Here is a 13,921-nt window from a genome sequence, read left to right as displayed (position 1 = left end):
CCATAAAATTGATCCGTTAGCAAAAAATCCTAACCGATTAAGTATTCTTTGGTAAGTTACCAACGGATAATAAGCAGTTGGTAATTTACCAACACAATTCTAATTAGTTGGTAATTTACCAACACAATTCTAATTAGTTGGTAAAATTAGCAACAAAATCCCGTTGTTGGTAAATACTTAGTTTGTAATTCATTGGTAATCTGTTAATAAACTATACTTCACTTTTTTCTACCATATTTATCAACCGATATATACACCGTTAGTACTAACAAAAGGTGTTTGTTGGTAATATTTCGGTTGGTAATCTGTTGGTAGGAAGTTGCTAGATTAGGAGCCATTTTTTCCCTTCATATTTACCAGCTAAATTATTTAGTTAGTAAAACTTTGGTTGGTATTCCGTTAGGAATCCGTTGCTAAATTCTGAATAACAAGTCGGTCACCAATTTGTGAGTAATCTGTTACTAATATACTAACAGATTTGGGCGGTTGGTAAAATCCGTTGGCAATTGAGAGTTTTTTTGTAGTGTTATATGCATCCTCCAGACCCCACTTGTAGGATTACTCTGAGTATGTTGTTTTATTGTTCAAATTTTGCTCCCTCCAATTCACTTTATTTAATTAATTTTTGCCATTCACTATTTACAAGTGAAAATTTTGGACATTCAAAATTTGTCTAACTAATATATTGCAGGTAATTTTCAGAACTTCTTCATGATGTATTACTAAGTTTTGAATTACTATTTGCCAAAATATAAATACCATACTTATCAATTACTATGAGGAATTCTGCATAATTATTACGAGTTAAAGAAAATTCTTGATGTAAAGGATAGTTTCCACTCAGCAACATTGCCCTATTGAAATAAAATATCAATGCATTTAAAAAGTATTTCCTCTTAAACTAAGAAAACAAAGTAAGTTTCAACTCGATTTATTTTCTTTTACTTTGACCATTATATTTTGATAACGTACACTATCAATTTAGATAACAATCACATCAATTCATAATATATATATATATATATATATATATATATATATATATATATATATATATATATATATATATATATATATATATATATATATATTTGCATTATGTATTATTAGGCAAGTCCACATTTTAAATTAGCAAAAATCATTAAATAAGCACTTCTATCTCAGCCAATTTATTATGGTAAATGCAGACTATATAAGGTCAAAAAATTAGAAGAAAACATGTAGTGATAATTCATTAGACAAATATATAAGAGTTCCACCATGACCAAAGCCATAGTACTTTCAGTAGCCATATTGATCATTCTCGTTCAGACAGTAAATTCTGCACTTACTAAGGGATTCACAATGCATATCATTAACGCCCTCCAAAATGGTGACGTTCCTCTTTCTGTTCATTGTGAATCTAAAGATGATGATCTTGGAATAAAATATCCTAAAGTTGGTGATGATTTCCATTTTTCATTCCGTGGGGATGTCTTTGCTAAAACTCGTTTCTATTGTCACTATTTTTGGGGTTCTAAAAAACAATTTTTTGATGTTTTCAGCAGAAACATTTCTCGTGGTTGTGGAAGAATAAGTGGAAACAATTATGAATGTTTTTGGAAAGTACAGGATGATGGATTTTACTTTGCAGGCCATAATTCTCCTGAATCTTATTCGAAAAAATTTGACTGGAATGTATAGATAGATCTCTTCTAATATAATTAATATTAAAAAAAATATAAGCTGTTGTTTTGTATTATCAAACTTTTAGTTCCATTATTTTGAATACTTTGCAGGTTATAATGAACGGAAAAGGGCCAAATATACTCCTTTACTATCGGAAAAGGGTCAAATATACCTCTCGTTATATTTTGAGTGTAAATATACCTCTGTCGTTATACTTTAGGGTCAAATATACCCTTCGTTATACTTTGGGTCTAAATATACCTCTCATTTTAACTGAAGGACGCTTGTCATTATCCTATTGGTCTATTTTAAAACATCTCCTAATTAATTAAAATTCAAGCCATAACTCAATATTCGAATTAGAAGATCCATACCCATACCCGGTATCCAATTAAAATTAATGCTTTGCTACCTCCTTCTTCCTCTTCTTCTTTTCGGAAGAAGATTCCTGCATGGCTCCGGCTAAGAAGAATATCAACAACATGATTCAGAGATATTAACCAGTCAAATCACTCTGTCAAATAGTATTGATCTTAGTTGTATAAGTCAAATTACTGGCTCAATTTTTCTTCTAATTTGATGAACCCGTTTGAATGTGCTCTTAGGTTACAAGCAGAATTGACTGAAATGGCCAAAATCCATCTTATTCAAGTCCTAAATACTCATCCTCCATTAATTCCATCTTTACAAGAAAAATTCCCTTTGCAACAATTGTGCGATAATCTTGCCCCATATAATCAAATTCTTCCTAATGTGACAAATACGAATGAACCTTCTCCGATATGAAAAACAATATATGGTCCTAAATCCAAGTATTTTGGAGAATAATCACATGATTAATTGATAAGTCAGAATATTCACTTCCGCCACTAATTTCAGTTACACCTGAGAATATCAGTAGATTGATATAATTTCCAGTTATGATTTCACAGAATACAAGGATTTTGATGCAAATAACTCCTTCGTTCAAGACATTATTTGAAGATTATTTCTCAAGTCAAATCTTTCATTCTGTTGATTTTCATGAAGAGAGCCATGGAGGAATCTGAAAAGAAGAAAGAGGAAGGAGGAGGTAGCAAAGCTTTAATTTTAATTGGATACCGGGTATGATTAGGTATAACACACAATTAAAAACACAAACTCATTGAATAATAAAAAATACAACAAAAATATACTTAAAATGTACACCAAACCAAATACATATCTGGTGAATTGAAAAAAATAGGAATTAATTGAAGTTCAAAACACAAACTAATTGAAATAATAAAAAATACGACAAAAGTATACTTAAAATGTATGCAAAATATAGATCTGGTGAATTGAAAAAACGGGAATTAACTGAAGTTCATCGAAAAATACGATAAAAATATACTTAAAATGCAAGTAAAATACATATCCGGTGAAGTGAAAATAGGGTCATTCATAAGAAAAAATACCTCTTGGAGAACATGAACATTTTTACTCTTGTCCAATAACAAAAACTTCAGATTTGTATTCAAAGATTCCGGTGGGCAGCGGCGGAGGGCATCTAGGAACAGTCATGAAGCTCACTATCAGGAGCAAAAGGAATTCCATAACAAACTCTGAAACCACCTACATAAATCAATTAACTAATGGTGGAATACGTTTTAGCCAAAAATAGAAAATCAGAAAACTTAATTAGCATGAAACTAACTTACGGGAGGGATGGAAAATCCATAATGAACTTTGTGAGCACCAACATAAATCACTTAACTAATCACCGAAACCAGAAAACTGACTCCAGCATGGAAGTGATTAGTGAAGATCCATAACATACCTTACAACACCAAAGAAAAAATACCTCTTGGAGAACATGAACATTTTTACTCTTGTCCAATAACAAAAACTTCAGATCTATATTCAAAAATTCCGGTGGCCGGCGGCGGAGGGCATCTAGGAACAGTCATGGCGGTTAAATGATTTGGTCTTTAATATTTTCTGTTCAAATAGGTTGGTCTTTGTAATTGCTACAGATCTGACCATGCAATTGCTACAGATTTGACCGGAAAAGAGAAGACGACTGACGCCGTTCAAATCACGCCGGAGAAGACGGTGGTCTAAAACGACATGAGGATGAATGATACATGGATCCCTCAAAACAAAAAACAAAAAACCTTTAAACTTCCACTGAATACAGGGAAAGATGAAATCTGTGGCTTAGTAAAGCCCAAAAAGAAACAATGATGATGAGGGAGAACACAAAAATAACAGAGAATCTTACATATTTTAGGAAATATAGTTGAATTTTAGCAGTAAAAGGTTGAAATTAATGAGCAGTTAATACAGAGTAAAAAAAGGAAGTGAAAGAAATCAGAAACTGATTTGAAAAGCACGAAATTAGGGGAGATGGGAGTTAGAAACGTATATTTAGGAAAAGGAGAGAGAGAGAAAGTGTGCAGCTAAAAAATAGGGGTGTGGGGAGTGGTAAGTTAATTGGTGAAAAGTGGGTAGCTATAAGTTGTAAAAATATAATATTATAGCTGCTAAATAATTATTAAAAAGTATAATTATGTTCCATAAATATGTAACATAGTAAGCAATGTCAAGTAAAATTCCGTTATAATTTTTGTCATGGATCAGTCGGCCCGTTGGTCATCACTCACGTGTAAGTTATTTTATTTAGGGCTGGGCATAAATACCGAAAACCGAAAAATCGAACCAAACCGAACCGAAACTTCAACAAACCCGAACCGAACCGAACTAGTTTGGTTCGGTGTTTGGTGTCCATCGTCAAAAAATTGAAACCGAAATAGCCGAACCGAAGTTTGATAAAACCGAACCGAAAAACCGAACGTGCACCGAAATTTAATACATTACCCAAAAAAATTAAAATAGTCTAGGGCCATTAAGTTTAAAGCAAAAAAACCCAATTGTAATAAGTCCTCTTTTGCATTTGTATCCCTAATTTTCCACTTCAATTGAAAAAATCAAATATCCTTAACAAAAAAAAGTAACTAGGATGTTTCTTTAGGATTAATATATGTCCTTTATGTGTTTTCTTAATTATTCTTACGGTATGTATATAACACCTAGTAATCCTATGTCATGATTATAGTTTTCTGTTCTTGTGTATCCTGTTTGTTTGATTTTGATTTTGATTTATCAGTTTTATATTTTATTTCTTTTGAGAATATGAATTAGTGTCAATGGAATCGCTTCTAATATTATATTAAAAAATCAAATTGAAAATACCGAAACCGAACCGAACCGAACTTTAAAAAATCGAAACCGAAAGAACCGAACCGACCTAGTTTGGTTTGGTGTTTGGTGTCCACCTTCAAAAAACCGAACCCGAAATAGTCAAACCGAAGTTTGATAAAACCGAACCGAAAAACCGAACGCCCACCCCTAATTTTATTTACCATTTGCTTGAATTTGAAATAGAAGTACTTGATTTTGAAGTTAAAAAAATTATTTTGAAGTTGAAATAGTAGTTGGACACGAATTTCACTTGAATTTTTTTGCTGTTGTTGTGATAATTGAATACTTGTGAGCAAACTTTATTATTTTTGAAATACTCCTCAAATCAAAAGTATTTGGGACCAGATGTAGACTGATGTCAATTTCAACTCTGAGATCAGGTTGTTCAACAAGTTGCTTATGGTTTATTAGCCTTTAATAATCATCTCATAATCATGATCGTACTGCAGACCTACATAATATATATATATATATATATATATATATATATATATATATATATATATATATATATATATATATATATATATATATTCTATCCATTACTTTATCAAAGGACATCCAACAACAACAACATACCCAGTGCAATAAAAAAAAAGGATAAGATCAATAAATTAAATCTACTAAAGCGAAAAAGAATTGGAATCGCATGTAGCAACTACAAAACAAAACACATTTAGATCCTATCCTTGGATTCAACTGTTGAATGTTGATATGTAAATATTTGCAGCAATCATTTATAATTAGATTTTTATGTATAAGGCACAATAATCAGAAGGCCACCAATTTGCACGAAAGGCTCTAACATGATAATTGCAAGGATATAACTATGTAGTTATAGTTATATATATTGACAGATTAAAAGTGTTTATATTATCGGTGTAATTTAACTATTATTATGTTAGATTAGTTATAATTAATTTTATAGTGTTGTTAATTGCTGCTATCAGCATGGTTTTCTTGCACCAGATTCCATTAAAACTCTGAAGTTAAGCGTGTATGGGCGAGAATGGTACTAGAAATATTGATGACCCCTAGGGGTGGCTTTTGGTGAAGCCACTAAAGCTAAGGCTTTAAGCCCCTTCATTTTCGGGAGCCCCACTTTTCATCAATATAGGTTATATTTATTTATTTTATTTGAAAAATTATTGTGAGTACTATTTGTAGTAAAAGGAGATGGTTAACTAATTGACGGAAAAGAAGACCCCAAAATCAATAAGTAATGTATGCTAGCACAAATAAAAGTTAAGGTCCCTCATTGAAGTTTGGCTTTAAGCCCCCCAACAGTATTGAGCCGCCTTGATGACCTGAAAAGTGGTGGAGTGATAACTAAGTACTCATTCATCTGTAATCAGAGGTCTCAGGTTCGACGCCTGAGTATAGAATCGTCTTTGTTAGGGAGTGTGTTACCCTCAATGTGGGATTTTGCGAGCCGAATTTAGTCGGACTCAATGCAGATACGGACACCCGGTGAGAAATTAAATAAAAACCATGATTTCTTGCGGTTAACGTATAACTGATCTGACCGTGTATATATTTTTACACTGTCAGTACGCAGAACTTAAACTCTAATTTTAGAAAACAAAGTGGTCCATAAACCTAGCATGACAAGCTTCATAAATATAGGACTCTACTCCTTCCATTATTATGCATCATTTTAGAGTCAAGGTTTTTCTTGAGTTCAAATGGAAGAAGTAATACTCCATGGAACTTCTTATAATTTATTTACGTATAGGGTCATTTGGGCTTTAAAGATAAAGGGCATCCCTTTTGATTACATAGAAGAGGAACATTCTGATAAAGGCTCTTTAATTATGAAATATAATCCAGCTTTCAAGAGATTTCCAATTCTTTTTCATGGTGAGAAGGCACTTTCTGAATCCATGGTGATTCTTGAATATATTGAAGATACTTGGCCTCAAAATCCACTTCTTCCCATTGATCCTTTTGATAGAGCCAAGGCAAGATTTTGGGTTAAATTTGCTGGAGATAAGGTATGTTGTTTCACAATAACAATTAAGCAGTACCATCAATAAAATTATAATTTATTTAGAGTTAATTTTAGATACTTCATTTTCCGAATTGCATTGATTTTTTTTAAGCCGAGTATCTATTGGAAACAACGTGTATACCTCCCAAGGTAGGGGTAAGGTTTGGGTATGCACTACCCTCTCCAGACCCCACTTGTGAGATCACACTGGCCGGTTGATGTTGTTAATTGTAAATACCAACCTTCAAGGATGTGTTTTTTCCAACTCTAAGAAATACTTTTTTGTTGATTTAGTTAACCATTCTGAAGTAAAATAAAAGATTTTACACAAATGATGTTTCAAAATATAAGCATCCTTTTGAGTGCTTAAATTATTTCAATGATATTAATTACCCTCCTTGATAATTTGTTTTATTATTACTTCCTCGATTTTAGAGTAGTTTTCAGCTGGACGATTAAGCTACAAAAATTGTCTAAAGAGAATGCTTGTCTAGGTACCAAATATTGATTTGGTTGCCCATAATTACTCTTCATTGGACTGAATATATTTAATCAGCAGAGGCTGGTCTAAGACAGGTTTCTTATGTTTAACTAAATTCAAGATAAAAATTTATTCGCGCGGGTACTTGTATCAAACCATACTAATTAGTATGGTTAAATACTTAAATCATATCTTTGGCTCAGACAACATATTATATACGAAGAACTTTTTAATATCATATACATAATAACAAAATCAAATGCACTCTAACTCGTTGATTCTAGATCCTGGATTTGTCAATAATTCAATATTACCTTGATGTCATATAGGGGCATTGTGTTGGAACAATGTACTACACAACTGGAGAAAAACAAGAAAAGGCCATCAAAGAAACCATAGAAATGCTCAAAATCATAGAAGAACAAGCATTTGGAGATCAAGAAAAGAATTTTTTTGGTGGTGAGAAAATTGGAATTGTGGACATGGCTTTTGGAATAATCCCTCATTGGCTTGAAGTAATTGAAGATATTGTTGGTGTGAAATTATTGGAACCTCACTCATTTCCTCGTTTATTAAATTGGGTACAAAATTTCAAAGAAGAACAAGTCATCAAAGAGAATCTCCCTAATCGTGATAATATGTTTGTGTTTTTAAAGAATCAGAGGGAGATTCTATTGTCATCTTCTTGAACTTTTACCGTTTTGTATCTGCTGTTTTGATGTCTTATTTTATTTTGAGCCAAGGGTCTATTAAAGACAGTCTCTTTACCTCACAAAGGTAAAATGTGAGTACATCTCACCCTCCTCGTATTTCACTTGTAAGATTACACTGGATATGCTGTTACTGTTGTTGTTGTTGTTGTTATTTGTACTTCTTTTTATTTCTCATATGCGTTTAGGAAGGGAAAATTATTTTCTCTGTCATGTCTGCTCTTACTTCTAATGCACATAGAACGATATCAAATTCGAATTCCTTATTCTTGATCGCCGTATGGTGCTGAACTATCACTTTAGAAGTTTAATTCTGAAAATCAGATGCCTGAAGAACAAGGATAGCAGTAGGGCGGGACAGGATGCGACGGGGTGGGTGGTAAGAATTGAGGCTTAACCTGCAAAATTCTTTTGGTTATAACTTGAGACAAATTAAACAATTTTTTTATATCTATTCAGTATTCAGATCATACTAGTCGAGTATTGATTAACTTGAATTTGTCCCACCCATTAATGGGGAAGTGCTCTCTATCAGGATCTTTTTAATGTTCGAATCTGAAATCTTTGATTAAAGATGTAGAAATTATATCCATCGCACTACGACTTCTGCGCTGAGCAGAACCAATCAAAGTTTTATTAGGAAAATATATTAGTCAACTAACAACTAGCTACCTACCCAAAACAAAGGAAACATAAAAGAACTTGAGAAACTAGATGAAAAACAGAAAGTCAGAGACCAAAATATATAATCAGAAGAAAACTTTGAATACACTGCATAAATGGGTTAGCATTATGTCGTGCATCTCTGACTAAAGTCTATAATAAATTCATATGGAGAACAAATTTCTTCAATTATTGATAAATTGTAGTTTTGGTCCTTGTGATATATGATTCAACACAATTTAACATCTAATTAGTTAAAATATAATATCTTTTGATCCCTTTATGTAGTTAACATGTTATATTTGGACTATCTTAGAAGTATATTATCGTCAAATATGAAGTAACAATATAAGTTTAACATAACACGTCGGTAATTAAATGGTGAAACAATTAATAATTCTTAAAATTTGCAAATATTTACAAGTAAATGGATCACAAGTGCATGTTTACAGTAATTGAATGTTCATGTGCTCAATCAAATATCATATGAACTAAATTCAAAATTTATCAATACATGAGGGTCCATATTGTGATTAACCGTAATTCATAAAATAACGAATACATCATAATCTGAATTCAACCAGAATTCGCTAAAAAGTATACATTATTCTATACTTTCTCTTATATTTAATTCAAAACTTTCTTGTTGATCAAGCATAAACTCTCAAGAAGCTCTTTTAAATTGACACTAAAGAGAAAGTCAAGCTCAAAAATGGATCAAGATTTGAAGCTCCATGGATCATGGCCAAGTCCATATTCATTAAGAGTAATATGGGCTCTTAAACTAAAGGGTTTATCATATGAATACATAGAAGAAGATCTTGCAAATAAAAGTGATTTGCTTCTGAAATATAATCCTATTTTCAAGAAGATCCCGGTACTTGTTCATGGTGGAAAACCTATTTGTGAATCTATGGTTATACTAGAGTACCTTGAACAATTATGGCCAAATCGGTATCCATTGCTCCCAAGTGATCCTTATGAAAGAGCTATGGCTAGATTCTGGGTGAATTATTTTGAACAAAAGGTACGATTATACTACATATTTTAATTTTACTCTTTCTTATACTTTGGGATATTTGTACCTTTATCGTTAGTAAATCGTCCGGTATTTGCCCTTCATTTTAGCGGAACTTTAATGTGTGAATGAGTGGACCCCACATGTCAAAACACTTTTGGAAAAAGGTTTTACTTTTGTCTGTAGTATAAATTATGCTCCGCCAAAGGTGGATCGAGAAAATTTGAGTTTATAGGGTTTGAATTTTTAAAAGGCCAGCTTATTGGGTTCTAGATAAATTTTATACAACGTTTAGGCCAAAGCTATTGATTTTACTGAATTCATAACTAGAACTCTAGCTCTTCATCTGTGATCCACGCGCTATACTTTAGGTTGGAGCTTTTCTAGGATCGAGGGCAAATACAATACGTTAAACTTAAATTTACTCTCCCTTATACTTCAGGATGGAGTTATATTACGATCAAGGGCAAATATGAGACTATTTTTTAACAAAGAATGATCTCAAAGTATAACATGTGATAGAATAAACATATTTCCTGTAGTAGCTAGAGGGGCATGTTTGACCATTTTCCACTTATTTTTTTAGTGAGTTTAACTTTGAACTTTGATGGCACAAATCATTTCCACGTTGTTTTGATTACTTCAAAGTCAATTACATTTTATACATTAATATAGAAAATATTATAAGATTAAGTTATTTAAAAGGTTGTATATTTGAATTTATTCTGCAGAGTGTATCTCTTTGGATGATATTTAGAGCCAAAGGGGAACAACAAGAAAGGGCAGTGAAGGACAGCTTGGAAATGTTGAAAACCATAGAAGAACATGCTTTTAAAAATCAGAAAAATATATTTTTGAGTGGAGGAAAAATTGGAATAGTGGACATAGCCTTTGGATGGATTTGTCACTGGTTGAAAATCATAGAAGATGTTGGAGGTGTGAAGCTGCTTGAAGAAAATTCGTTTCCTAATTTGCAAGAATGGATGAAAAATTTCAAAGAAGTGCCTTTGGTAAAAGAAAGTCTGCCTAATCAGCAAAAATTGTTTTTGCCTTTTAAACTTACAAGGGACATGTTGATAGCATCTTGAGTTTGTTGAACAAAAAAGATAAAATAAATAAGATAACTGCTCATGTTGCTGTTTTCAAGTACGTACAAAGGAGAAAGCTGCAGTAGACTGGGAGCCAGCATAAAATTAGACAATTTCATATGATCACAGTTTATTTAATTTGAGATTGACGCGTAATTATTGTTGTGGTTATTTGTGTATGAAGATGGTTTGTCCTTGTAATAATTTCGGTATTTTTTTTTTTTTTATAAATTTAAGTTATGTGCACTAACTGTACACAATTTTTTTGGACTGTCATATGTTAAATTGGCCTACAAGTCAAATCCGAATACTTGAAAAATAGATTAAATACTTTGCTACAACAGATTAGGATACCGTTTAAAATAGATTATCACTATCTAACGAAGAAACTATGTAATCGGAAATAGATTATCACTATCTAACAAAGAAACTATGACATTAAACTAGAAAACAAGTATAAATAGAGGTGTGTACTTGAGAACGTAAAAAAAAAAAAACAATTTGAACTAAGAATACGAGTTCCCATTCAATGGAAATTAGTTTCTCTTCCTTATTCATTTTATCATTTTTATTAATTGTACAACAAATGAATGCCATTGATGTTCATATAGTTGATGGTATTGACAAAAACATTCCTAAATTAATCTTTCATTGTGCATCTGGAGATGACCATCTTGGGTGACATTACCCTACATATAAAGGAAGTCATTTCAATTTTTCATTCAAGCCAAATGCATTCGTCGAGACAGTTTTCCTTTGTCATTTTTTGTGGGGTTCAAAAAATGTAGCCTTTGAGGTGTATAGAGATCATGAAGCGTGCGGAGAAGAAGGAGGATATAAAACAGGGGTATGTTATTGTTTAGTGAAAGAAGATGATTTCTATTTTGCCAATCAAATCAATCCTTCTCCATCCTTTTTTATTAGAAAATGGGTGGTAAAAAATTAATGTTGTTTATTTGTTTGTTCTCCGGTCATGTGCATAAAATTCATTTCCTAATTTGCAAGAATGGATGAAAAAAATTCAAAGAAGTGCCTTTAGTAAAAGAAAGTCTTCCTAATCAACAAAAAATGTTTTTGCCTTGTAAACTTACAAGAGTCATGTTGATAGCATCTTGAGTTTGTTGAACAAAAGAGATAAAAATAAATAAAATAGTTGCTCATGTTGCCGTTTTCAAGTACGTATAAAGGAGGAGAGTTGCAGTAGGCTGGCAGCCAGCGTAAAATTAGACAATTTCATATCGATCGCAGCTTATTTAATTTCGCGTAGTTATTGTTGTTGTTTGTGTGTATGAAGATGATTTGTCCTTGTAATAATTTCAGTAATTATTTTTATGAATTTAAGTTATGTGCACTAACTATACACAATTTTTTTGGATTGTCATATGTTAAATTGACCTACAAGTCAAATCCGATTACTTGAAAAATAGATTAAATGATTTGCTACAACAGATTACGATATTATCTAAAATAGATCATCACTATCTAACGAAGAAACTATGTCATTAAACTAAGAAAACAAGTATAAATAGAGGTGTGTACTTGAGAACGTAAGAAAAAACAATTTTAACTAAGAATATAAGTTTCCATTCAATGGAAATTAGTTCTTTTTCCTTATTGGTTTTATCATTTTTATTATTTGTACAACAAATGAATGCCATTGATGTTCATATAGTTGATGGTATTGAAAAAAACATTCCTAAATTAATCTTTCATTGTGCATCTGGAGATTACGATCTTGGGTGGCATTACCCTACATATAAAAGTGATTTCAAGTTTTCATTCAAGCCAAGTTTTGTCTCTGAGACAGTTTTCTTTTGTCATTTTTGGAGGGGTTCAAAAAACTTAGCCTTTGAGGTATATAGAGATTCTGGAGCTTGTGGAGGAGAAGGAGGATATAAAACCGGGGTATGCTATTGGTTAGTGAAGGAAGATGGTATCTATTTTGCAAATCAAACCAATCCTTCTCCGTCCTTTTTGATTAAAAAATATTGGTGGTAAAAAATTAATGTAGTTTAGTTGTTTGTTCTCCCGTTATGTGCTGAAATTAAAAATAAAATAAAAAAATCATTATGAATAAATAAAATCTATGTCATCCTCCATAGTCCACACTCTCCCTTCCTCATATGCGTATGTGTGTACATGTGCACACACGTTCATTTGTCCCATTGTTAATATAGGGAAAAAACATTCGTTTTCCAAACTTAGATTTTCAATTACATATCAAAAATTCAAGACTATGCCAGCGTCTTACTATCGCACTCAATCTACTTGTTTAAAATAAAAGTATTATCATCTTGATGTTTCATATGGTTGAAATTCAGGTACGTATGATTTTCTGTTATATTTGCTTAAACTTCAGTCATATGTGGCTGAATTCAGTCATTTTTGTTTGAACTTTAATCATTTTATCTGAATGTCAGGCAGAAAATATCTGAACTTCAGTCATATGAAACTTCAAACACAGCATGTCTGAAGTTGTTTTAAAATAGGCATACGTGAAAAAAAAAAAAAAAAAAGAGTTAGATACATGTTACATAGTGATATCTAAATAATATATCCCGTAAATTTACGATTTGTCGCAACTTACATTTGACATTCAAACAAATACGAGCTAGCTTATCCAAACCTTTATACTTCACATAGTCCAACATATTTGGGCTATTTGTTGACCAGGCAGGCCATTTGCGCACAGACTCCACTTTTAATGGCACTATTTAAAATATGGCCGCAAATTAAAAATTAATGCAGTTTAAAATACTTCGCGCACATTCTTCATCTTTTCTCTATTGCTACACCATCAGCGACGGAGCCAGAAATTTTATTAGGGGTTCAAAAATATAAAGGCAATATAAATGTGTGAACGCACTACAAAGCCTAGAGGGTTCAACATCTAATATATATATATAATAACTAATTCTAACCTGATATATATAGTGTAATTTTTCACCAAAAGGGCTTCGGATGAACCGCCTCGGCTTCAGAACATTTTCTCTGATCTTTCAAATTTATCTTTCAAGAAAATATCTCAAATCCTGTGCGCACGGGGTCGAGGTCGTCGCACTAGATTTGTCTAGTGCGGGT

General features: G+C 32.0%; 2 protein-coding genes across 2 annotated transcripts; both read left to right on the top strand.

The window, feature by feature from the left end:
* Window positions 1–6,483: 6,483 nt before the first annotated feature.
* LOC132609597 (probable glutathione S-transferase) lies at window positions 6,484–8,225 on the top strand. Its single transcript, XM_060323656.1, has 2 exons — window positions 6,484–6,884; window positions 7,691–8,225. Exons 1-2 carry the CDS (start codon window positions 6,576–6,578, stop codon window positions 8,048–8,050), a joined length of 669 nt encoding a protein of 222 aa, XP_060179639.1. The 5' UTR covers window positions 6,484–6,575; the 3' UTR covers window positions 8,051–8,225.
* Window positions 8,226–9,279: 1,054 nt separating this feature from the next.
* On the top strand, window positions 9,280–11,044 carry LOC132610285 (glutathione transferase GST 23-like). The gene is made up of 2 exons (XM_060324595.1): window positions 9,280–9,761; window positions 10,484–11,044. Exons 1-2 carry the CDS (start codon window positions 9,447–9,449, stop codon window positions 10,838–10,840), a joined length of 672 nt encoding a protein of 223 aa, XP_060180578.1. The 5' UTR covers window positions 9,280–9,446; the 3' UTR covers window positions 10,841–11,044.
* Window positions 11,045–13,921: the final 2,877 nt, after the last annotated feature.

Source organism: Lycium barbarum, chromosome 9, assembly GCF_019175385.1.
Source record: "Lycium barbarum isolate Lr01 chromosome 9, ASM1917538v2, whole genome shotgun sequence".
Classification (NCBI taxonomy): domain Eukaryota; kingdom Viridiplantae; phylum Streptophyta; class Magnoliopsida; order Solanales; family Solanaceae; genus Lycium; species Lycium barbarum.
Note: the sequence above shows the minus strand (reverse complement) of the source record. Positions and strands in the feature narration are given on the sequence as shown.

What these genes read in the sequence shown, in the direction of transcription:
- LOC132610285 (XM_060324595.1), top strand. Translation starts at nt 9,447, where the DNA reads ATGGATCAAGATTTGAAGCTCCATGGATCATGGCCAAGTCCATATTCA. An exon ending in TGAATTATTTTGAACAAAAG is followed by an intron (nt 9,762 to 10,483) that starts GTACGATTATAC and finishes TTTATTCTGCAG; the next exon opens with AGTGTATCTCTTTGGATGAT.
- LOC132609597 (XM_060323656.1), top strand. Translation starts at nt 6,576, where the DNA reads ATGGAAGAAGTAATACTCCATGGAACTTCTTATAATTTATTTACGTAT. An exon ending in TTAAATTTGCTGGAGATAAG is followed by an intron (nt 6,885 to 7,690) that starts GTATGTTGTTTC and finishes GATGTCATATAG; the next exon opens with GGGCATTGTGTTGGAACAAT.